Source organism: Suillus plorans (genome assembly GCF_016647745.1).
Source record: "Suillus plorans strain S12 chromosome Unknown HD556scaffold_27, whole genome shotgun sequence".
NCBI lineage: Eukaryota > Fungi > Basidiomycota > Agaricomycetes > Boletales > Suillaceae > Suillus > Suillus plorans.
Genome location: NW_024537411.1, coordinates 193,284 through 217,058, shown reverse-complemented (window position 1 = coordinate 217,058; position 23,775 = coordinate 193,284). Strand labels below are relative to the sequence as shown.

Genomic DNA, 23,775 nt, shown 5'->3' with positions numbered 1-23,775 from the left:
AGTGGATCACGTGCACCTGGACTGTCCGCTTAGACTCCGCTATGTCAGGCTGCTTGCCTCATTCGCACGGCAAGCCTTTCTAACAACGTAATCGACACGAGGGCGGCCACGTCGATTCAATGTCATTCTCGTCTTCTCGAATCATTTCAGCATGTCAGAAGCATATGCCATGAACATGATTATTGTGACCATGGTCAGACGGTATTGTTTATGCGAGCGACATAACACCGATATTTTGCCTAGCTGTGGATAGAAAAGCATGGATCCAGGTGGAGTAGCACCCCTTCGAGGCCGCTATGAGAGTATTTGGTGTGCCATTACTGTGCGGGACTTTGTTCTCCTATTTTAGCACTGTGAAGTCATCCCTCGTCACATTTCCGTCTGTTGTTATTCCACTAAGTGGTCTCTTCGATAACCAAGCTGCTTCGCTAGACGGCACCACTGGCAACTTTGATGGGAATGGCGCCACATATGCAGCAGAGTACCTACCTGAGGGCCCTTGGTTGTATAATGGAATCCCGGTGAGGATCATGATGATGTGTTGTCTATTTACTCAGCGATTTTCAGTATGACCTGCCATCGACGTGGGGACAAAGCCAAGACAATGTCATTGCTGGAGGACAAGTTGTGAAACTCTCGAACGTAACTTATGTTCATGAGTTGCATGTCATGTATGTATGGGATCGTTCAGATAGTAAGTGCAGTCAGCTATCTGCATCCTCTGGCACGTCGACTGTAATTTGTAGTAGGCGGATTAAGTGGAACATTCAGCCTGAAATACGCGGATCATTCAGTTAAGTACTTGCCATGTTAGTTTTCCTTGAACCCTACGCGGACTCTGCCAGCTCATGGATAGCATTTAGTTACTGGGCAAGACTGGTTGAATATCAATGGGGGAGCAATTCGAACGTAAAGCGTGCATTGTCTTTGCCAACTAATACTGACCTTTAACCCATATCAGACCATACCATTTCGAAGAATATTCATCCAATAAGAATTGGAATTCTACCCAAATCTTTCAATTATCGCTATCTGTACCATCTCGTGCGCCGCTTGAAAGTATCACGCTCCCAGAAGCGTCTTCTACCTCGAACAGACTCCATATATTTGCACTCTCTATGACACCTTCTTTTGAACCTACCAGTGGTCTTCTGATGCCCCAGCTCTCTGTTCGTAGTGCCGAATTCAGCACGAGGTGGGAGGACATCAACGGAAAGCGAGCTCAAGCCGTCGCCATCACCCTTGCAAATCTACTCCCAGGGAGTTACGCGATCTCCTCGAACACATCCATAAACTCGCGGTATGAGATCTCAGTAACAGGCGAGGGGGTCTCCACGGTCACACCTGGCCTCGTGTATCGCCTGGTCCCCACAGACCAGGTTCGCATGGACGTCTTTGTTCTCAACAACGACGGGAAAGGAAATGCGACAATCACCATCAAAGATGAATTTGGAAATGTCATTGGGACTTCCATGGGCTGGCCCATCGCCCTGCTGCGGACCGAATGGACAGCGGAGGCTAATGTGCTGGCTACACATGAGACGCCCACTTGGTGGAACCAGGCGAAGTATGGAATATTGTAAGTACCAGATGATTCCTGAAGACTTAGATGATCCATGGACTACTGCATTTGCAGCATTCACTGGGGTATCTACAGCGTCCCCGCTTGGGTAAGTATGTTTGTGCTGTCAGTGACGCTCGTGTTGGTTTGATGCATTTTAGATAGGGCCCACCTAGTTCATATGCGGAGTGGTATGAGTGAGGAAATTCTCCATCATATGCGGGCCATTCTGACACAAGAGCAGCTGGAATCTCCGTAATCCTCCGAACTCCAACTCGCCGACGTGGGCACATCACCTAGACACTTATGGGAAGGTAAACATAATGAGCTTTCAGTCAGCATTGACGTTCATACTCGTGCACTGCAGGACGTCGTGTATGATGACTTCATTGCTAACTTCACAGCGTCTACCTGGAATCCGAGAGCTTGGTTAGATCTGTTCTCCGAGGCTGGGGCAAAGTACTTTGTCATCGTTACTGTGCGAACTGCTCTTTATTAGTTCTCAATCAAGTCTGACCATGCCGCATTGAAGAAACATCACGATGGTTACGCACTATTTGATACAAAAAATACCACGCACAGAAGCAGTGTATACCTTAAACCACATCGCGACTTTGTCAAAGAGCTCATGAACACCGCAAAATCCGATTATCCCGACATTCATCGAGGCACATACTACTCACTTCCCGAATGGTAAGAGTACTGATGCTATGAGTATAGCTGCTGTTTCTAATCTATTGCAGGTTCAATCCATACTTCTCCAAGTATGGATTTAGTTCATGGCCAGGAGGCTTAGCGCACAACGCATTTAATGCGTCTGAGCTGGAGCCTTATACTGGAATACTGAATATCAGCGACTACATCGAGGATTTGCAATACCCCCAGATGGTGTCTTTGGCGCTGGACTATGACACGGAAATCATGGTTAGTTCGTTATTAGACCGACTTCTTAGCATGTGCTGACGGGGGCTACTAGTGGTGCGACGGTGGAGGCCACAATAAGACGTTAGATTTTGCTGCACAATTTTATAACAAGGCGATGCAGAATGGCTATCAGGTTACCATGAATGATCGTAAGTTGTCTTCGCTGCGAACTTGTTAGGCATGTCTGATGCAATACCCACTTAAGGTTGTGGTGCGGTCCCAGACTTTGACACACCAGAGTACGCGACGTTGGGTTCCTTGTCCACTCGCCACTGGGAGACGAACGAAGGGATGGACCCGTATAGCTACGGTTTGAATTCTGCCACCAATGCCAGCGAGTACAAGAACGGAACGACCATCATCCAAACACTGGTCGATGTCGTGAGCAAGAATGGAAACTAGTGAGGAATAGCATCCGATCGCCTTTGTTCTCATTTTATTTCATTCCACAGTTTACTCGATGTTGGTCCTAATGCGGAGGGCGACATCATTGCACCGATGGCAGACAACCTCCTCGCTGCTGGCAAATGGCTAAAGTATGCAGGCGACTGCGTATATGCAACTGTAGGTCACGAACATCCTTTTTGCACTCCTTTTGTTAGATGAGACGTGCGCATCAGGATTATTGGTATCAAGCATCCCAAGATCCGACGGAATCATTTAGGTTCCTCACCACACGAAAAACATTTTGCATCATCGCATTCAACAAGCCGAGCGATGGGAAAGTCACGGTGGATGCGGGTGGCGTGGCGTTTCCAATTCAGAAGGGAGATAGTGTTGTGCTACTGGGACCGTCGAGGAATTCGCAGAGTCTTGAGTGGGATATTGATGTATCGGGTATCTTGACCATCGTGGTGCCTCAGGATGAAGTCGATCAGGTAGATTATGCCTGGGCGTTTCAGGTGACATATTCTGGGTGAACGTAGTGATAACGGTCAAAGCGTCCACCGGTGACGTTAGTCACATCAGTATATCACGTGTTTGCCAATTTAGCGCTCCGAGTCCGGATGTGAACAATTTTTAAATTATTCCTTTGGGTCCACTTCCACCACTAGGTCAACCAGCCACAACCGTGTACATATCACGCCATACAATTAATGTGTGGACAGCGCCAGTCTCATTGACCTTGCTTGGTCTTTTTATGGCCACATACGCCTTGTAAATGAGGTGCTTTATTGCGTTATCTCATTCTTCTTCATTGCCGATGGAAGTGAACTAATAATTGACGTCAATCCACTATAGCAAAACTTCCTTGTGACATCACCTATATAACATCTAGCGTTCCAGCAATCTTCCAGTCCCTCAATCCCCCAATTTTCTCCTCTATCATCATGTCTGGAACGCTCGCTCTGACGGAAACACCAATCAGCGGTTACGCCCACTACTACACGTCTCCAGAACCCTCCCAGCTCGGCGCAGGAGGAAAAGACATGCCTCTAAACCTATCTTTCGAAATTGCAGAAGACGATGAGGGTATTTTTATCTCAAAGGCAGCTGCGGTTTGGCAGGGTGCTATTCCTAAGAGAGCGATGGTTCCGCTTCCTGCTCGAGCACGTGCGACGCACGCAGGCACTAGCTATGTTCATGGTCGTGCCGTTGTTCCTCCGGTCGATCCTATTTCCTGCGATGGCAATACGTCACACCACATGCAAATATGCACTGACGAAGTGGCGCAAGATGCCTCCGACGTATTTCAGAGTATCTCGGCGACACCGGGTCTTCGGTCATGGAGTTTTGAGGTACGTCGGCTTTTTTTCGTCAATGTTGCTTACATCACTGACCCATTCGTCCAGGAACTCCGTACAGAATGCTATTCGCAATCTCGTCTTGCTACTGGCGTTGCTCCTAGAGCAGTCCCTCTTGGCGCGCCGTCCTGGATGATCATTCCCCCAGCTTTCACTCCCTACAAAGCGATGACTTAGTCTAGATGCTTCCAATTGTGCGATAAGCATATATGGTAGTTCGATCTTGAGTGTGTAAAAGGTTATAATGTGTAGTACTATGTAGACAATATAGTTATCCATCGCTCTATTCTGTTTCTGTTATATATTCATGCGTAGATAACTTAAATCAACCTCTCTATCAAAGAAAGATCACGCCATCTCTTCCACGACGTTAGCATATGCTTCGTCTGATTGGACCCTTCTCTCGAAATACCTCCGTCCCTCATGCAGCGCAAAAGACGTTGCAGCTATGAGTAAGATGGTCAAGATGTCCTCCCAACGAAGAGCATCTGTCTGGAAGATCGCTTGCATAAAGGGAACATAAATGAGCGCTAGCTGGACGAGGAATGATATCGATACGGTTGTCACGAGCATCTTGTTTTGCATCAGGCCACATCCGAGACCGCGGTTCTGCACTGCAGACACGAGGTCAAGGAAGACGAAGCACGTAAAAGTCTATTCAACATGTAAGTCTTGGCAATCAGAATTCAGGAGTCTAAGAACTGACCATGGTTTGTTCCCGCCTCGATACAAGATCATCACCCAATGCAGTGGTATAGATGAAAGAGGTTCCACAGACAATGGTAGCAGCCGAGAAAAGGACGCGATATAACAGGCGTTTCGTTATTATTGGCTCGTTTTTCTTCCGTGGAGGTCTTCGCATGACTGCTGGATCTACTGGGTCGACGCCTAACGATTGACTCGGAGGTCCTGGTACCTAATCAGACATTTGCTAGTCGAGGGCGATCCAGAGAACGTACCGTCCATCAAAATATTAATAAAAAGTATCTGCATGGCGTTGAGCGGGTTACTGAACCCAAGCAAGGTACTAAGTGTAATGAGCGTCAATGCAGCAGCAGCTGTGCTGAGCTGGAAAGACAAGAAGTTTTGGATGTTGTGAAAGATCGATTTGCCTTTAGAACCGCTTAGTTAGTTACGCGACCATGATTTGAAGAACAGATTGCTCACCTTCCTCGACAGCAGGTAATATCGTACTGAAATTGTCATCCACAAGGATGGCATCAGCGGCTTCCTTCGCAACGTCGGTACCACTTTTCCCCATCGACACACCAATGTCTGCCATTTTAAGCGCTGGCGCATCATTGACTAGCGAAACGGCCGAAGAAAAGAGCAGGCAAAATTATATAAGCTTACCCATGGCATGGTATAGATAGCACTCACCCCCGTCCCCAGTCATAGCCACAACAGCTCCACGAGCTTGAAAGGCTTCGACAATTGACATTTTGTGTCGCGGTGTCGTCCGCGCGAACACGCTTACGCTGCCTACCCGCTCGATGAGCTGTGACCGGCTCATCTGGTCGAGATCCTTTCCAGTCAAGCAATATTTGCGGAGCTGGCTATCGTGAGCGTGTGTAGAACCGACGCGGAGCCCCAGCTTTTGGGCGATAGCCAAGGCTGTTTGCTCAGCATCCCCGGTGATCATAACAACTTGTACCCCGCCGTTCTGGAGCAAGCCGATAGCATCCGCGACTCCCTTGCGTGGGGGATCAAACATAGCCTGAAACCCAACAAAGACTAGATTGGTCTTGTCCTCATCAGGCACTGGGGTCCGCGACACCGAGTGGGTGGCACGGTGCTGCGGTTGTGTAGAATCCTGACGTGGAGAATCGACAGATCCGTATCCATACGCCATGGCAATTACTCGAAGGCCCCGCGATGCTGTTGCTTGAGCGTTGTTCAGTATGACGTTGTGCGTGCTAGCGTCTAAGGTAGGTGTTGAGCCGTCCGTAATAAAGTAGTACTTGCAACGATCCAAGATGACGTCAATGGATCCCTTGACGTAGTACATTTCGCTAGGAGAACCGGAATAGATAGTTGTGGAGTAGGGGTGAACACCGCTGACGGCCATGTACTTTTGTTCCGAGTTGAAAGGTTTTTCCGAGAGGCGAGTGAAGGACTTAAACCGATTTCAGTATAAAACACTGACAACGCCGTTGCTGTAAACCTACCTGTCGTTGATCCGGCATATCGAATGAAGACAGAACATTCATCAACGCCACATCGGTCGATTGTCCAACGTATTTGCCATCGCCATCCTTGGACATCGAAGAATTGTTGCACAAAGAGCCGATTTCCAGAAGCTTCCTAACTGCTGGAGATATTGTTGGCCGAGGGTCATCGACGTGAATGTTCTCATCAACAATATATATCTCTGTAACTGTCTGTTCATTCTTTGTCAAGGTGCCTGTAACATCAATTGTAACAAAAGACAAAGATAATGCAGTTGTTGACTGACCGGTCTTGTCAGAACAAATGACAGAAATACAGCCCAAGGCTTCGACAGAATGAAGTTTCTTTACGATGGCCTTTCTCTTCGACATCCTTAACACACCAAGAGCTAATGTGACAGTCGTGACGATAGGGAGGCCCTCTGGAATAGCTGCTACCGCAAGAGATACTGCATGCAAAGTTAAACGAGCAAAGGTGTCGTCAATGGAATCAGCTACCTCCGATGGTAAACATGTCCAGCCAGGGCCGTTGCTGCCACATGCCGATGAGGCAAATGACGCCAATAATGCCGAAGGATAAAATCGACAACTTCTTTGCTAGCTCATCCATGCTTAATTGAAGAGGTGTACGTTTTTCCTCGACCTGTTTGGAACTAAGTATGTTCATAATCAAAAGCTCAAAAGACACCTACATCTTGCATCATGGAAAAGATCACACCAAACTCTGTTTGAGTACCAGTCGCGATCACGACACCCATGCCACGACCTTAAGGTAGTGTGGGGTTTAAGCACACGAATCCCATTCTTAGTATTTACTCACCATTCCGAACCAAAGTTCCCATGTATCCAATGCATGACCGTTCAGCTAACGCGATATCTCCCAAGTCCTCTGGGCTACCCGTGGACGTAGAAACTTGAGAGACGCAAGGATCTGAGTCCTTTCGGCGTGCATTGGTCTCACCAGTCAGACTACTCTCGTCGATTTCGAGGTCTACTGCCTTGATGATACGCATGTCCGCGGGAACACGGTCTCCCGATGAGAGCGCAACAATATCCCCGGGAACCAGTTCATTGGCCAGAATGTGAATATCACGTTGATCACTGTGAATGTTTGTAAACGTTGAGATAATGGAGTATTTGACAGAATATTCGTGCCGCACCGAATCACGTGGCAGTGGTGTGGCACGAGCTTGTTAAGCGCTTCCAGGCTTTTCTCCGAGCGCTGTTCTTGCACAAAGCCAACTAGAGAAAATGAGATACTTCCATGATATTCTGCAGATGCTCACCAGTCAGTACTATTAGCACTGCCACCGTGATACTGACTGCATCATCGACGTTTCCCATGACCGCACTAATCACAGCGCTGCCACATAGGAGTAGGATGAGCGGGCTCTCGTAAATGGTCTTAGCAAACTTGAGTAGAGCTGGCTCCGGCATAGATACGGAGAATTCGTTGTATCCATGGACACCTTGCAGCTCTAGAATTGACGAACTGGGAAGACCAGAGACTGCTGACGTTTTGAAGTGTGCTAGAGTGTCCTAAAAAGGCAATTTGTGTCAGTACATTGATACCTGACACCGGAGCCGCCGCATGTATTTTTACCCGTTTCGAGAAATCCTTTTTTGGGATTACGTGAAGATAAAAATAGCGCGATGAGAAAGCACTACCCTTCCATCCTGGATTTCTAGAAACATTGTGGACACAGTGGAGGCTGTGCGGGACACGCGAACAAATTTTGAAAGGACAAAATACTCGCCTCAATTGTCCAATGAGCAAAACGTGCAGAAGGAGTGTCCCTTTTATCTCGATCCTCTCGAAGTCTCGAGTGCTGGCTGACCCGCTCTCCCAGCTCATAACGTGTTTCCGCAGCATTATCCGAGAGTTGGCGTCCAAGGACACCCTTTGCCTTTTGCCAGAGCGATGGTAGTCCCTCGTTAGAAGTAATGCCACTGAAATCCGGATGAAGAATAGGGCCTTCAAGATGATGTCTCCTAAGGGTTGTGCTATACGCAAAGTGGGTAGCAGCACCTGGTGTAGGTTGTGGTTCACCACTCTGTATAGTGGACACAGACGGAAAATAGCTCGAAGCTGGGGGAGAAGGACTTCGTTGATGTGGATATGAGTATGCCTGGGGTGTTGGAGCAGACGAGACCGGTAATATTGAATGAGCAGATGTAGACACAACGGAGGACTCCGGAATGTCAGAAAGCTCGCTGGCGGTTGCGCTGAAGCTGGAGGTAACCATTAGGGATGAGCGCTTGCCCAGTGCACCTGATAGACTGCCGTGACGGCGTGATTTGGACATCTTGCTCGTTAGCACGATAAATATCCTTCCTGTCAGTGTTTGGTGCGCGCAACGTGCTTCCGAAGATCTGCAACTCGGCCGTGTGACTTAATAGACAGGATCCCAGCATGAGCAAAAGGAGAAAATTTTCGCTTATGACAAATAAGTTTAATGCTTACAGTGAGCTTACGGCGTTGGTGATGGGGGAACGCTATTGGTGGAACAGACAGTACAATGTAAACCAAGACGAGAAGCGTCCTGAGCTGCACCAAATCCGGCCTGGGTTTTGACTTGTAGATGCCGGCGGCCATATATTTCCTTTTTTGGTACCCTTGCAAACGCCCGATCGACCAAGCATGCAGACTTCGAACGCATGTTTACAAGGGCTCTTGGTTCGTTCAGAGGAAGGGAGTCCTTGGCCACAATATTTTCATTAATATCAGCATTTACCGGAATTAATTCAAACCACTCCGTTCGGGCCCACCAAGCGTCAGATCGTGATCAGGGGGCAGGGCCGCACTGGGCAAGTCACCGGGTCAACCGAGTACGAGCGATAACCTGCCCACCACCTTGGGACCATCTTGATTCTTGAGACCATATACGACAGTCTCCAGTACGGCATAACATCTTGAGATGGTCGAAATCCCACACGACCATAGTCCGTCTATGACTCAATCATATCGCTTCTCTTTGTCTTCCCCGCCACGGCAAGCGAGCGCCAATCACCCAAGACCTGCTCTGGCATTCATGGTCACAATATTGACCTCACACTCACCCATCACAGGAGCCGGCCAGTCAGACACGCACTTCGATTCACGGGTCAGCAACTCATGCTCGGGCATAGAGTGTCTGGAAAATTTGTTCAGAAGAACACCGATAACCTCAGTGAGTACGTATACAAAGAACAACTTCGATAAAATGAATGTCGTGCTAGAATCTGAGAAGATGTGTGAAATAACATGATACACCATTAACACAGATGAGGCCTTGTGAGTTCATCGTTTACGTTTGGAGTGTGTACCAGGACACGTAAGTTCGTGCTTCGTCTTCGCGTACGTGCGCGTGAATTCTCTTTCACAGCGAGTGCATATAGCCTTGATTTTGCGGAGATGAATGTTGTCCACATGGCGAGTGTGGCTATCTTTCTTGAGAATGCTCGAGCATCCGGGCCACGTACACTTCACTTTCTCCTGACCGCCGAGCACGATGGGGAGACACAAATGTGGGTAACGTCTGGCTGAAAACCCGGATGTAGTCAGCCTCTCTGTGGCATGCCCATCTACGAATGACTGGAAGGACGGTACGATGTGGCTAATGGGACCGGCGACCATTAGATCTGGGCGTCGTATATGGTAAACGTTTGAATGAAAGACTGCGGAGATAGCGAATTCTACCTGGGGAAAGTTGACCGACATGAGGATCTGCCATGACATCAATGACCCCGACAGGTTCTTGCAACAGAGAACCGTACTCTTGGGGTGTTGCCAACGACGGCGAAATAGTATCGGAATCATTGTCTGCTGCGGCATGAAGCCAGGCACTATAGATGACTTGCAAGTTCATGATGTTATCCATGTTAAATTTCGCGGGTAATGACGTGAGCGCAAGGAATCAGTAAAGTAGATGATGCTTAGCTGCGTGGGCCTGCGTCATTCCATAAGTCAAGGGCTCTTTTATCTTGAGGATTGACTATCAAAGAACATGAGTTTGTCTGATATGCATACTAGTACACGCGAACTTTGTTTCAAAAGATCCCAGGAGCTGGACTTCCTACCCCCACACAGCTCACTATAGATATTAGATATTACCCCAATGATGCATCAACGTTCACCGAACGTTCTGCGGTGGGGTGGCATTCTAGCGTTACCTACCATCTAAAAATGGATTCATCAACAAGTTTTGAATAACGCGGCACGGGTGTGTGGGTCCGAGTCACCCGGTCACCGTGACGGCGAGGCGGTAGTGCGTAACCAATTCTAGAATCGACACCCACACCAACCCGACATGCGCGGAATATACGGATACACCACGGGCACTTGCCAATAATTCCGTTGACTGATGTCCATGCGAAGGGATTGCCGATGGCGGATGGCAGACTGGGAGATCTAGTTTGGGGGTTGGTGAGGCAGATACCGAACCGCCACGTGCCAACTCAGGTCTCTGCCGCCGACTCCGAGTCATGTGTCTTGGCTTGTAGACTGGGTAGCGCTCGCCGCTCGGAGACTGAACCCTACTATCATGGTGCGCAGAATTAAAAAAAACCCGTTCATGTTACTTTCGGAGCTTGTTTAGTATGGAAGTGACGAGTGCGTGTGCGAACTTTTCCAAACGAAGGAAATGAGGACAGGCGAGGACGCAGGTTGCTCTTAGAAGAAGGGATCGTCTCCATTCTTCTATAAAGGTCCGTATAGGGGAGACTAAGGTTACTCCGATGATGGGCACGAAGCAAACGTCGAGTAGTGCGTTCTGAAGTACGAATGCATGTGGTGGACATTCGAACATAGATGATGCCGACAACTTGAAGCTCTTCCAATCGAGTCGTCGAACGATCGAAGGTATAAAATATGGTCTTCAAGGTCGACAATAATACCCTGGTGGCATAATGATTCAATGTGTTCGATGCTGGAGCGAGCGACGACTGGAAGTTGTGGTTGTGCTGCTAGTGGTACCATCAATCGGCCTCAAGTACGCGTGATCTGAGGGAGTGATATTGTAAAGGGGCAAGGTACCTTTTGCAATGTGCATTTCTTGTTCCAGGAGAACACGAAAGGAGACTATTTTTCAGAGACGTTTGAGTTGCATTCGAGGCTCGAGCGGACTTGAAGTCGTTGCTGCATTTATAAAGAATTATTTACAGCAAGTATGACTCAATAATTAAGGCAAATGTAGAAATAACGTTAATATTACTTTGTTATCATACTGTTAGAATATGCAAATCTGTCTATTAGAGAGAAAGTCAAGGGAGAGTCGGGTTCAGGCATGTATATGACCGGTAACCGGTGAACCCACGACTACAACACATGTATCGAATCACAAATAGTTATCAACTAGCATAAAATTATCGTTCGCTTGAGATATGTCCGCATTAAATTAGTTTAATCATAACTCGACCTCTTGACGAACGTTCACTTCCTGCGCTTCCGGACCTCTTTCAACTGTCGCAACACCATGCCTGCAGGATTTCACGCGTTCGAAATGCCTTGCAGAGGCATCATCGCGAGATAGTCTGATGCAACATACCGAGCAGCACCATTTCATCTTGAGATGGGTAACGATGATATGTCGGACGACATTCTCTCTTTTCATTACCTTTCCACAGCTACCCCAGTGACAAGGGACCTGCCTCTTACTGTGTTCCACGTGAGCCTTGTGCCACCTTTGTATATGCCTTGCCAATCGTATACGATCGCCCATGACGTGCATACCGCATTCCTGCCCGTTGTGCATCCAGCGACAGAGATAAGTGATAACGAGACCGCCATTAATACTCCTAGTCTCCTTGACGTCTTCTTCATCAAGGACAATCCCGTTGCAGAGCAGAGCTTTTGCGGGCCGGTCGGCATAACTCGACCACGAGGCTCTGCGTCTCTGACGCGGTGATTGGGAAGCAGGTTCATAGCCAGCTGACCCCGTACCAGGAGTCTGTGGACCTATTGCAGCGGTTTCATTATGCCGAGAGACTGAACCTTGAGGTGTGCTTTCATGTCGAAGAGCCGATGGCGTCGGTCTCGAGTGGAGTGAAGGAGATTGAAACGCAGCGCTCGCGGAGCTGCCTACAGCCTCTACTTGAGGATACCATGAGCCATTGGGTGGTACTTGCGCCGGGGATTGTGGACTTCCTTGCAGCATTGCAGTCCTGCGGTCTTCATTCAAGACTTCTAATGAATGGACGGTCCCAGTATGGACTGGTCCATGCACAGGCCACATGAAAGAGCTGCTAGCTACCATGTGCGAAAGAGGTGAATGAATTGGTTGATATGAATTGTGAGCAGATGTCTCGAGTTCCGGAGGTAGAGTTGCAGAGGCACTGGTCAACCAGGCACTGTCAGTAGTCTGAGAAACCGTGATTGTTGACACCACATTGCCATCGTGCCTCAATGCGCTATAATCAATGAATGGGTCGCCCTGAAAATTCTGATGGCTTCTCGCGAGAAAAGGATCATCAGATGGTATTATCCCGGTTCCACTGTTTCGTTCATGAGAGATGCATAAACGTAGAGGAATCCTGCTACTCACGGTGCAGTAACCTCATTCGTGTAGGACAAGGTGGGGCTAAACAACAGTAACGTTGATCAGCTGGGGAACTAGCCAAATAGCAAAGAGACCTAGCGTACAATGACCATGGTGGTTCAACACTGAAAATGGGCGAAGATCTTGGGGGGGTCAGAGACGTTGTTTCCTGCCTGGGTGAGAAATTAAAGGGTTTCCGACCGCTGTCACAATGCATGATGAGCAACTCAAGGAGGTAACAAATCACTAGGCAATGAAGGCGTACTAGGAATCAGAGAAAGGTCCCTCTTTGAAAGACATAGAAGTAGAAGCGTAGCCTTGGTTTTCAAAATACCGCTAATAAGGAGTACTTGTGAGCCAGTATGAGCCAAAGCGGCAAAGAAGGAGCGCTTTATACTTGTAAGGATGTGGTTTCTAGGCCACACTCTGCGATGTGTGAAATATCAAAAAAGCACTATTTGGTCCATTGTGTATATACATTCCCTTCCTGTACGGAAATGGAGGTTCATGTATCATGTTTCCACTGGTCGTGCGGCCACTTGAAAAACACTCGGGCGGTCCTGTTGTAAAGACATGAATCGACTTTCAATAAAATGGAGCTGTAACCAATGTAATCCGTAGTGTGCAAGACTGCGAGCGATCGGTGTATAAAGTTTAGTCATGGTGAATGGCAAAATGTGACGCACAGGAGGTTCATAACGGCCATTTCAAGCTGGCTGACATGCCATAAATATGAAATTGGAGGTCTGCGCGCAATCACGTTAAAGCCGAGGCGCAATGCCCCCCACGTGGCAACATGTGTCCAGCTCGTGCTACCCCAGAAATTGGCCTGATGATAGGCAGCACAGCAAGACGTACACGATTTAGGAGGTGCTGATGGCCATTCACGAGAAGCACTGAATTTACAGGAGAACAAGATATGGAAGAAGTGGCAAAGCGCCTGCCGATATGACAGCGTCCGAGAACTGTAACGTCCAAATGAGATGAAGCGGGAATAAGACTAGTTCTTCGCGTAGAGTGCCGAGCTTGCACGAAAAAAAAATAGGTAGATGATGCTGGTGGACGGCCCTATCAACGTTGTTTGGCAAAAGCTTCTGATCCAAACAACCGCAATTAGATTGTGGCTGAAATATTCTCACGCTACTCGATCCACCTTGTTCAGTGAGTGAACGTCGAACGAGTTTAGATCTTTTGTCGAAAACCCATGGCCTCAAATCAAGCTCGGAGGAGTCGAAGCCGGTCTAGAAGCCAAGATAGAAACACTTATGACAGGAGAACTACGAGGAACAGAGAGTCCTTTACAGCAGACAGAAATATTTCTGGTCATAGCCGACGTTTAGGAACGGATACCGAGAGGGACGCACCTCGTCGGTCTCGATCCCCTCTTCGCTCACGTAGGCGCTCAAGATCACGGTCTCGCAGCCCCAGGCGTAATCGCCAATTGCCAAGGTCTCGGTCCCGCTCCCGTGGTCCCGAGCGCTCACACTCTAGGGAAAGGCATGAACGTCCTAAAGACAGAGGAAAGCACAGGCACAAGCGTTCACGCTCTCGTTCAAGTTCTGCATCAAGTTTATCTGACACTGATTCGGAGCGAAGACGTCGTAAGAAAAAAGACAAGCACCGCAGTCGTGAGGAGAAGAGGGAAAGAAAAAGAGAAAAGAAAGAAAAGAAAGTGAGTAGTCCTAAGAATTATAACCATCAGCGAACCCGTTTCTCGCAGAAGAAAAGGCATGGGACGGCCTCTGGTGCTCAGTGGGGTAAATACGGAATTATCAGTGAAACTGAGTCAGTTCATTTGCAACAGCCGCGGCTGTATGGCTAATTTTGTCCCCTAGCTTCTACAACAAGACCCAAGAATTCCGCACGTGGCTTCTGGAAGAGCGCAAAATAAACCCGGAGGCCATATCCAAGGACCAGGAGCGCAAAGAATTCGCTGTTTTTGTTGAAGATTATAACACTGGTGTGTGATTTCAGATAGCTTTTTGCCGATATCGTTTAGCGTTTGGTAGCGACCCTCCCTCACGAAAAATACTACCACATGGAGGCATACGAGCGACGAATGACGTCGTTACGAGCCGGCGAGTTCGTTCCACCGGCAGAAGACTCCTATGATCCTGAGGCTGATATACGGGCTCACTCTTTACGACACAAGAGAGCGCCCGCCGAACACGAAAGTTATCTTAGCAAGGAAGAGCTTATGGAGTTGAGGAAGGTTCAGAGCGAGAGAGTTGAGGTAAGTTGTTTGCAATACAGACAATGCTAAGATATCAATATCACATTCGTTAGGTTGGGAAGATGAAACTCTTGGGTATGGAAGTGAAACAAAATTTCGGGGTTAGGATGGATAGAACTATGTTCGATGATTGATTGGTATTAGGTAGAGGGTATCCTAACTCTAAGGTTTCAATACAATGTGTACATCTTTACTGCATCCTGCAAAAAGTGGGACATGAGCGGACAAGAAGTTATGAGACGGTCACGTTTGCTTGCACAATCATGATAGCCGGTTTACTTACGTATGCAGAGGTAGTACTTGTACGGGCTTGTACGGGTACCGCACCATCACAAATATCCTTTGCTTCTCATCATGGTCGACATAGTTGTTCTCGGTGCGACAGGTATGGTTATGTATGTTATTATTCACCAGCAACTAACTAGTGGTCCCCAAGGCTATACTGGTCGTCTCATAGCTCAGTACCTTGCCACGCATCCGCAGCGTTCGTCTTTCACGTTTGGTCTTGCTGCACGGTCGCAGTCAGCACTCGACAAAGTTTTTAGAGGACTCAATCTCTCGAAAGACGATGTACCTGCATTCATCATGGACGTTACGAATTCCAGTGACGTGAATGCTGTGGTACAACAGGCCAGGGTTGTAATTAACACCATTGGTCCATACTGGCGGTGGGGAACTTCTGTTGTCCGAGCTTGTGTACATCATGGGAAACATTATGTGGACTTGACTGGCGAGGTTCACTGGATAAAGGATATTATCTTTGAGTATGTGAAAGCCTATGTTGATTTTGAGAAGTACCAACTTGACCGCTTCTTAGACTCGATTACGCAGCTGTCAAGTCGGGTTCAATTGTGGTCCCTTGCTGCGGGTTGGACTCAGTACCTTCTGACATTCTTGCATTCGTCGCGAACAAAACACTGAAATCCTTCGGTGGGCCGTCTACCACAATAGATCTCTCCACTTCGGCGTGGAAGCTTGGTGGTGCTTCTATTTCAGGAGGCACTTTCTCCACAATCCTCACTGCATTGGAAGACGTTCCAAAGCGCAAACTGCTCGCGATAGGGCAGAATTTTGCATTGAGCCCAGGTTTATCTCGCAGCATTGAAGGATACGGTGGTGGCTGACTTGATGTTGATTATCAGTGGAAGGAACCCATTCTGCTCGACCCCGTATGCTTTATACCTTGCCGTACTCCGACCCACCCGTCTACGGGGCGTGGTATTTCATGGCGATCACCAATTCTCAGGTCGTGCAGCGCTCGTGGGGTCTGTATGAACTCGCGCGCCGTCTCAACCATCATAATGCGACCGCTGTCGCTCCATTCACCTACGGTCCAAACTTCAAGTATGAGGAGTTCGTGATTCTGCCAAGTGCACTATACGCTATGGTATATTCAATCGTATTTGCTGCGATAGCAGCATTGCTTGTTTGCTTCCAGCCTGTTCGTTATCTTCTCCTTGTCCTTGTAGCAAAGGAAATGACTGTGTGTGGATGACTTTAACAGGCAAGGTGGTTGGCTCGCAGAATAATGCCCGGTCCTGGTGAAGGCCCGTCTGCGAAGTGAGTGCAATCGAACTCATTGATCTCACAACTTATGTCATGCCACACGCAGACAACTACAGAGTGGCTCTATCAAAATCACTAACATCACTACGTCCAGTCTCAACTCACAAGGGGAAAAGATTGTTGTTCGAAGTATTTTCCGGGGTCGAGGTGACCCTGGATACTTCTTATCATCCAGTAAGCTCTATTTATACTTCCAGTGAACCATCAATCAAGTATTCATTCAACTTTTCAGTAATGATTTCGGAATGCGCACTAGCGCTGGTTTTGGATGGTGCAATCTTGCCTCAGATAAGCACAGGTGGCGGCATTTTGACTCCCATGACTGCTTTTGGAGACGTTCTCGTTGAGAGGTTGAGGAGATCAGGACATGTCGACATCGAAAGTGAGTTGTTAGTGGGGACAGAGGCACGTAAGACACGTTGAGTGTGGACTCTGATCGTTACCTGTACTCTTGAAGTATTACTTGCGTTCCTTCGACAAACCTCATTCCGAAGCATATTTTATTTATTTCTGTCACATCTCCGAATTCACACTTATTTATATAAACTGTGCATAAGTAAGTCATCGCTGCGAGTCAGTTATCGGAAACCGCACGAAACTGCCTGAACCGACAGTTTTGAGTACTAAGCTCCACCTGGAATTGCCAATTCAGCTTAGAGATTGGTTACAGATTTGGGGCCATACTATGGCTCAAGCTTTCATATTGCAAACTTGAACGGGTCGAGCCTCGAAGCCCATGCGTCACGGTGTCGCTGAGTATAAAAAACTCCGCCTCCTTGCTAGTCAATTTGCAACCTTGGTTGAACGTCCAGATCCCAAGATCCTGTAAAGGATGGACGATAAAAGTTCACATGGAGCATCAAAACACAAGTTCGATAGATATTGTCGAGGTTTAGATCTACAGCGGAAGAATCAACGAAGAGTAACCGTAGGACAGAGGAGCTTAGCCGTGAGTTACTTTTAAACACCGCGACTGGAGGTTTGTTTTTCTATACCTCTTGCCTCGGATGTGTTCCTGTGTTCGGCTCCAACATCATGAGCCAACCCTAGCTGACGATCAACTGGTAGTATTGATATTGGGTGTTGGTGCTTACAGTTGATCCTTAAAAGGTTCCTGAGTTTGGGAGGGGGGGGGGGCGGGGGGGCGGCGTGCTCATACGCATTTAGGCCCTGATGATGTTCTCATTGACCGTGCGAGACGACACGAAAGGATTGAATGATAACGGATGTAAATGCTCTTTAGTCAAGAATGATGTAGATTTGATACTTATCCTGGGGTGAACATATGTGTGTTTGAATCAAGCGACGTCTGAATCATGTGGTACTAGGGAAATGAGAACAATCATTTTGTGCTGAGCACACACATTAACCACATGTCCGAGGGGCGTGACCGGTTGACCACTCTAGCGAAGAGCTTGGTTGTTGTCCTTGTAGTTGCGGAAGGAAAAGGTTTGAATAAAAAAACTTTATCGCCTTAGTCTCCAGTCAGACCTTGATAGAAAAAAGACAATATCCGTTCCTTCTTTCCGAATTATCGCTCATTGGGCGCTAATCGGCCGCTGTAGTGATTGTGTGCCACGAGTTGTTGCAAAAGAACAACTTGGTCTCCGGCGAGTCTAAACATCGAGCCAGTATATAATACACAGACATGCAATATGATGACAAAATCTGTTGAAGTCTGCTATTTTTTGGGACGCATCGCGGATCTTTAGCAGGGTGCTTGGCTTATCAAGCTCAAGTCGCTCTCACGCATCGCCGAGCGTTGAAGTCGACTAAGATCTCTCAGTGAAACCACCATCGCAGCGTCCATCTGATGCGTTTTTCGGGGTTTCTTTGAGCTTGTCGTGGGATATACAAGTGGCAAGTGGCACTTTACCTACAATTTACGGATGGCAAGCCCGATCGGATGATGACTCAATCCCATAGACGGACGGGCCCAAATGATGCATTTTTCACGATTTGTCGTGGGATATACAAGTAGGAAGTGCCATTTGGCCCGGAATTAATGAATGGCAAGCCCGATAAGACGACGGCTCGATTCCAGACGAACGGACCCACCCAAGCAATGTGTTTTTGCACTCATAATGCATCTACCTGGCAAGTCTCTTGGTCACGCTCCTGGCGCGTTACTAAACCAAAAAGGTCCCGGCATGCCTGTTTCGGTGATAATTAGTTTGACAACCACCACAAACCCCGCAGTCATAGTGCTAGCCATGGCCATCCGATGGAAAATCCGTGATCACTATCGCCTGGCACGAGTCCGATCGTTACTGACTGGGTGCCCTCACCTACCAGCTGGCAGGGTATGCTCGCCCTACCAGCTGGCGGGGACAAAAGAGATATAAAACAATATCTTGTTCCAGCTAGAACAGCCATTCCATCTGACGAGCCAACCGATACAGAGACATAATCAGTCCCAGGATATCGACGGGTAGGCTAATTTGCGCCGTAAGTAATCATTAGAAGGGCTGAGGTTTTTTTCAACAGCAATATACCTATAGCAGACGTCCTGGACACTATGAATAGTGAAGCCGATAATGACGCACTACTTCACTTCATGGAAGAGGTGCGTGCATTATGGGGACGAGCAATATTTTCAGTTAAATGTTTCCTGCAGGATGAGGGGCTCGCCTTATTTCTCTATGAAAAGTTCGTCCACAACAAGGAGACTCCAATTGAAGCGGTGTCAGAAGCTGTCCTTCTGCAAGCGTTGGAGGAATATTTCGCGATTCCGCCCACTGAGGCCAGCTCGGGCATTGAGGACCGCCCTGAATCCTCCCAAGACGGTCCTACAGAGATTGGCGTCCCAGATGATATGCAGAAATGCGGATGGATGGATGAGGCCACACATAAAGAGTGCCCTGAGCTCGTACCAGCAGGTCGGCAATCGATGCTCTCACATCTGAACAAGGCGCACAATGTCCGTGGTCCAGAGAAAACCGAAATAAAGTGCATGTGGGGTGTACTCCAGTCAGGCTACAAAATCCCATGCGGGGAGAAATTCCAGCGCCGCACCGCACCCCGCCACATGACGAAGCATTTGGGGTTTCGTTGGCAGTGCGAGCAATGCGAAAAAAGCTTTGCCCGCTCAGATCTTCTGAGGAGTCATGAACGTGATAAACATGAGGTCCAAGACATAGGCTAGTGCAACAGATGCTAAATTGCACAGCTAGCCCAGGTGAGCGTTGCGGACATCATGTAAAGCAGTCGAACTTACTCATTGCTGGCCAGGTTTTATCATGTACTAAGCGCGTTGCCCTAGCACACATGTACCATTACCACATCATGATATACCGATGCCTACCGTTTTTCGTCGCTTGAATTTGATGACCTAAGCTGCTAATGATTTCAACATGTGTTTAAAAGTCGACTTCATCACCCCCAGTGGTTCAATAGACGCGAGAGCGCCGAACTCGAGATAGTCCACAATGGCGCGGTCAATACCTGAACCCGAGCAGTAAAGATACAAGATACAAGTCCCTGGTTACCATCGCTAGTGGAGAACGGTTTTTTGACCACACGAAGTCGGACGACCCGACATATATGAAGAAGCTGAAATTCAGCCTGCAGCGGCTGACTCGAGGCTGCCTAGTAATACTAAGCTTTTATGAATGGAGACGTGGCTAGGATCGTATAAATGGGCCGCAAGATGTAGGTTTGTGAAGACCGCAGCTCACAGCTGCCAAATACACGGGCTAGAGCCAGGACGTACGTACATAGTAGCATTGGCCGTTCACTGAGTACCGAGTACTGAGCGCACTCGTCTCCGATAATCGCACCAACTCTGATTTATGTCACAGTGACGTGGCCACTGGCCAGTCACATGCCTTCAACTTGAAATCATTACCATGTATACCGCAGTAACCGTATTAACTGCAGTACCAGTTATGCATGCCTCGTACACGCGTTGGGCGCCATTTTTGATGTCTCGGAGCTCGAGACCATTTCTTTGTCGCCCATAGTCACGAAACTTGGATGGCAGTCGAATTCGATGGAGTAGGTTCTAAGGTTCCACATGATGAAGAAAAAATTGCCACATTTCATTAACGTTAGTAAGCCTACTAGTGACGTGCGCCAAGAGCAAAGGGCATGAATTAACTGAGTTGTCACATAGAGCTCATGCCACAGTACTATACGTCGATCTTCAAACCGACGAAGGCAGAAACGACGAATCTTGCATGAAAACGCGACGCCACGAAATCCGGAGATTTATGCAAGTGGCAAGGAACCAGCTGCCATTGACCGTGCCATTCAACTTGAAGTTGTATGCACAAGTCGTTGCTGGTTCAACTTGAGCTTGAACACCACGATCATCTCGCGGTGATGGCGCATATTGGCAGTCCGCCTCAGCGTATGTGTATAACGTGTTCTTGTATGTTTAATGTCATCACTGATTATCTCCTACTGCCGCCAAAAGGTACAACATGCGGCCCCTGCTCAGCGCATCAATCCCGCTAGTATAGCACCGAAGAATGATGAAGTCTCACCCACAGGCCTAGAATGACCGTCAAGCACGCTGGACAGTGTCGAGGCCTACGACTTCTCAGATTGGACGGATATGTAGTCTTGAACAGATGTACGCTGGGTGTGTGACGCGCCAGGCCCATCATCATTGAGGTTCCTCATCCACAACGGAAAGGAGTAGGCATGCTGCACGGATCAGCATATAGAGCACGATATTCATTGGGTACGTCTCGAATGATCACACGGGACTCGATGCCAGTTTACGGACCTTAGCTGATTCTCCATCTTAGGCACTTTGGGTTGTTTGCTCTCTTGCACGATCGATCGTATAGCAGCACCAAAAAGGCCCCCACTGCAACGCCAACGGCGCATGCAGTCGTCTGTGTTGCGGATATGCCACGACTCATGTTCTGTGATTAGATGAGCTATCGTCACCCTTGAGAGAAAGTGAGACCATAATCAAGACAGCAGGTGACGACCGATTACTGTCAGGCCTGGGTTCATGCCCACGAGGCGCCGATGAATCTGTACCACCTAGTGAGGCGGTAAAGGCGCAACATAAACTCGAGTGAGCTACAGGCGCTTTGCTAAGCATCGAATGTCGAGAATGTCGACCGTAATGCAGAAGAATCGACATTTCTTCCGGCATCTCGATGGAAGAATCAACCTGGGACTTTGTTGTGATAAAGGATTCATGCCGTGAATGCATTCAAGTTGAGTTGTATTTTATGGATGGGAGTTTGTGTAGCTGAATATAGATGTGTCGTTCGATGTCAAAAAGAAGGTCTCGACCTTCAAGTAATCAGGCGCTTATAGGTGAGCCATTCGAATGGGTCGCATACGATGTACTCCACTCAACTCGCATACTGTGCGACACCAAATTGCCTGAATCCCGATAATCTGGTATACTCGACCTCGACGGGTGCACAACCCATTTGTGCCGTGCAAAAAACCTACTAGGCTACGGTACGACACACAAACACAATTCAACATGCAAAACCAACGCCGTCCTCTCCACTGCATCGATCGTCCTTGAACTGCAACCGATGGTCTGTCTGTCTTGTCTTCTACCTTACTAATCTTTTCTACTAGTTGATGAGGCCAAGGTGGCGGGGGATTCATACTTTTATCGGCTGTGCAAGCTACCAGGAGCCTACAAATAGAGCCACATTGACCCACCTTTTCCACATCCACTTCTCGTAATTACAAGTTGCAGCCTGAAAGCTATCTTAAACCTTTTGCCTTATACCTATTTCCTCACCACCATACTATTCTATGATATCGAATGGATCAACAGTTGTACGCCTATCAATGCAAACCTTTTGCATTTCTCGTTGATGCACTTCACTTTCAAGAGATTGAAAGGAATTCAGTGCATTGGAATTACCTGCACTGCAAAGCGACATTTTTCTCTTTCTTTTGTGTTCGTTTTCTGCGAGTGATTTGTGTAGAGTTCGGTTTATTTGCAAACAACTACAACTGACAATTTCTCTTGTATTCTCCTGGTCTCCGAGTAGATGCAAGCACCTACTTTGGGGACAAGTGCATGTCTTCGTTCGCCATATGGTCTATCTACTCCTCGATTGTAAGTTTTGTCATCTCGTTATGCTTCTTGTTCCAACATTATCACTTATTTTCACCAAGCAATCGAAGCATGAGCTGGGCAGTCGACTTCCTATAGTGACAGTGACGTTCGTGCAGCACCAACATACGAAGCAATCGATATCAGCCTTTTCTTCCTGTGTTGATCGCGTTGGCATTACGTGCCTTACATAACACTGCCAATGGCTCCAACTTCTATTATTGGCATGGTTCATATAATTATGGCGTTGGCAGTCTCATATGAAAAGCCAACGCCGGCCAAGCAACGCGTGGCTTGGCCGCCATCACAATGGCGTTCCATGGCGTTCCATGGCCATGGCTGGCTACGGCCCTGCGTATGTATCGCACTATGCTATTTTGTGCTTAGCGCTCAACCCAATATGGTCGATCACGGAAGCCAGCCGTGGATTCAGAAGCTAGCCATGCCGCGTGATCTGGATGTGCCAACGGAGGCCAGCAAGCCAATCATCGATGGGAATGGTGAGTGGCGTTAAAGGCATGTTATCCTGGTGCTGACATGGCGTGTGGCACTCTCCAAGTCCACTCCATATCCGTTACACTGTCAATTAGCGATGAGTCTGGACAAGCCCCATATTTCGTATCATACTGCCAGTACTTGCCATCACCACAGCAAGTATTAAAATAGTCCAAGGCGTGCGACAATACTACGATTTACGGTCTTACGAAATATTAGTTTGGCCTATCGGACCATTCGAGCACTAGGCCAACTCGTAACCTGGCCTTTGAAACCCGATTTATCGCACAACCCCACAGTCAGCAGTCAAAGTTTTGACTTCTGGACATGTTTTAGATCGGGCCAAAGTACGACGTTTCTTAATTAATCTTTTCAGTTTCCCAAAGAAGCCAATTTTACAAGATTATTATTTGGTTAGTCACAATCGATGGCCAGGTTTACACGTTCTAATGAGGTATTGGTTGGCCCATCGGAAGATACAGCCAAAGACTTCTCTGGAATTCCCCGCAGGCCAGCCAACCA

General features: G+C 47.9%; 8 protein-coding genes across 8 annotated transcripts; 6 read left to right on the top strand and 2 right to left on the bottom strand.

Moving 5' to 3' along the window:
* Positions 1-47: 47 nt before the first annotated feature.
* Positions 48-3,511, top strand: HD556DRAFT_441613 (glycoside hydrolase family 29 protein). Its single transcript, XM_041310609.1, has 15 exons — positions 48-521; positions 568-694; positions 750-809; positions 864-909; positions 962-1,579; positions 1,637-1,670; positions 1,727-1,758; positions 1,806-1,875; positions 1,929-2,039; positions 2,094-2,254; positions 2,305-2,485; positions 2,538-2,634; positions 2,691-2,886; positions 2,938-3,049; positions 3,106-3,511. Exons 1-15 carry the CDS (start codon positions 297-299, stop codon positions 3,403-3,405), a joined length of 2,370 nt encoding a protein of 789 aa, XP_041160383.1. The 5' UTR covers positions 48-296; the 3' UTR covers positions 3,406-3,511.
* A 305-nt stretch (positions 3,512-3,816) lies between these two features.
* HD556DRAFT_1308218 (uncharacterized protein) lies at positions 3,817-4,407 on the top strand (the record flags this gene model as incomplete). The annotated part of the gene is made up of 2 exons (XM_041300102.1): positions 3,817-4,224; positions 4,279-4,407. 2 exons carry the CDS (start codon positions 3,817-3,819, stop codon positions 4,405-4,407), a joined length of 537 nt encoding a protein of 178 aa, XP_041160382.1.
* A 171-nt stretch (positions 4,408-4,578) lies between these two features.
* HD556DRAFT_1432058 (uncharacterized protein) lies at positions 4,579-8,704 on the bottom strand (the record flags this gene model as incomplete). Its single annotated transcript, XM_041305083.1, has 13 exons — positions 4,579-4,884; positions 4,937-5,139; positions 5,190-5,342; positions 5,398-5,535; positions 5,611-6,346; positions 6,399-6,634; positions 6,686-6,847; positions 6,897-7,041; positions 7,091-7,164; positions 7,219-7,499; positions 7,559-7,640; positions 7,685-7,937; positions 8,156-8,704. 13 exons carry the CDS (start codon positions 8,702-8,704, stop codon positions 4,579-4,581), a joined length of 3,318 nt encoding a protein of 1,105 aa, XP_041160381.1.
* Positions 8,705-11,568: 2,864 nt separating this feature from the next.
* Positions 11,569-13,444, bottom strand: HD556DRAFT_441582 (uncharacterized protein). Its single transcript, XM_041310608.1, has 3 exons — positions 13,018-13,444; positions 12,920-12,955; positions 11,569-12,869 (listed from the first exon to the last, which is right to left on the bottom strand). Exons 1-3 carry the CDS (start codon positions 13,128-13,130, stop codon positions 11,783-11,785), a joined length of 1,236 nt encoding a protein of 411 aa, XP_041160380.1. The 5' UTR covers positions 13,131-13,444; the 3' UTR covers positions 11,569-11,782.
* Positions 13,445-14,051: 607 nt separating this feature from the next.
* Positions 14,052-14,843, top strand: HD556DRAFT_441449 (uncharacterized protein). The gene has a single exon (XM_041310607.1). The coding sequence runs from the start codon at positions 14,118-14,120 to the stop codon at positions 14,733-14,735; it is 618 nt and encodes a 205-aa protein (XP_041160379.1). The 5' UTR covers positions 14,052-14,117; the 3' UTR covers positions 14,736-14,843.
* HD556DRAFT_1237092 (uncharacterized protein) lies at positions 14,747-15,280 on the top strand (the record flags this gene model as incomplete). Its single annotated transcript, XM_041297875.1, has 3 exons — positions 14,747-14,873; positions 14,923-15,146; positions 15,200-15,280. Coding segments are annotated over 3 exons (432 nt in total), but the record flags the coding sequence as incomplete, so codon positions are not given.
* Positions 15,281-15,500: 220 nt separating this feature from the next.
* On the top strand, positions 15,501-17,143 carry HD556DRAFT_1475843 (Saccharopine dehydrogenase-domain-containing protein; the record flags this gene model as incomplete). Its single annotated transcript, XM_041308526.1, has 7 exons — positions 15,501-15,531; positions 15,583-15,910; positions 15,964-16,232; positions 16,289-16,587; positions 16,651-16,706; positions 16,759-16,886; positions 16,945-17,143. 7 exons carry the CDS (start codon positions 15,501-15,503, stop codon positions 17,133-17,135), a joined length of 1,302 nt encoding a protein of 433 aa, XP_041160377.1. The 3' UTR covers positions 17,136-17,143.
* A 2,001-nt stretch (positions 17,144-19,144) lies between these two features.
* Positions 19,145-20,319, top strand: HD556DRAFT_441304 (uncharacterized protein). Its single transcript, XM_041310606.1, has 2 exons — positions 19,145-19,890; positions 19,944-20,319. The coding sequence occupies exon 1, from the start codon at positions 19,231-19,233 to the stop codon at positions 19,855-19,857; it is 627 nt and encodes a 208-aa protein (XP_041160376.1). The 5' UTR covers positions 19,145-19,230; the 3' UTR covers positions 19,858-19,890; positions 19,944-20,319.
* Positions 20,320-23,775: the final 3,456 nt, after the last annotated feature.

What these genes read in the sequence shown, in the direction of transcription:
- HD556DRAFT_441304 (XM_041310606.1), top strand. Translation starts at nt 19,231, where the DNA reads ATGAATAGTGAAGCCGATAATGACGCACTACTTCACTTCATGGAAGAG.
- HD556DRAFT_441613 (XM_041310609.1), top strand. Translation starts at nt 297, where the DNA reads ATGAGAGTATTTGGTGTGCCATTACTGTGCGGGACTTTGTTCTCCTAT. An exon ending in TTCAGTTAAGTACTTGCCAT is followed by an intron (nt 810 to 863) that starts GTTAGTTTTCCT and finishes GATAGCATTTAG; the next exon opens with TTACTGGGCAAGACTGGTTG. An exon ending in GTGAGCAAGAATGGAAACTA is followed by an intron (nt 2,887 to 2,937) that starts GTGAGGAATAGC and finishes TTCATTCCACAG; the next exon opens with TTTACTCGATGTTGGTCCTA.
- HD556DRAFT_441449 (XM_041310607.1), top strand. Translation starts at nt 14,118, where the DNA reads ATGGCCTCAAATCAAGCTCGGAGGAGTCGAAGCCGGTCTAGAAGCCAA.
- HD556DRAFT_441582 (XM_041310608.1), bottom strand. Translation starts at nt 13,130, where the DNA reads ATGCATTGTGACAGCGGTCGGAAACCCTTTAATTTCTCACCCAGGCAG. An exon ending in GTTGAACCACCATGGTCATT is followed by an intron (nt 12,956 to 13,017) that starts GTACGCTAGGTC and finishes ACTGTTGTTTAG; the next exon opens with CCCCACCTTGTCCTACACGA. An exon ending in ACGAATGAGGTTACTGCACC is followed by an intron (nt 12,870 to 12,919) that starts GTGAGTAGCAGG and finishes TGAACGAAACAG; the next exon opens with TGGAACCGGGATAATACCAT.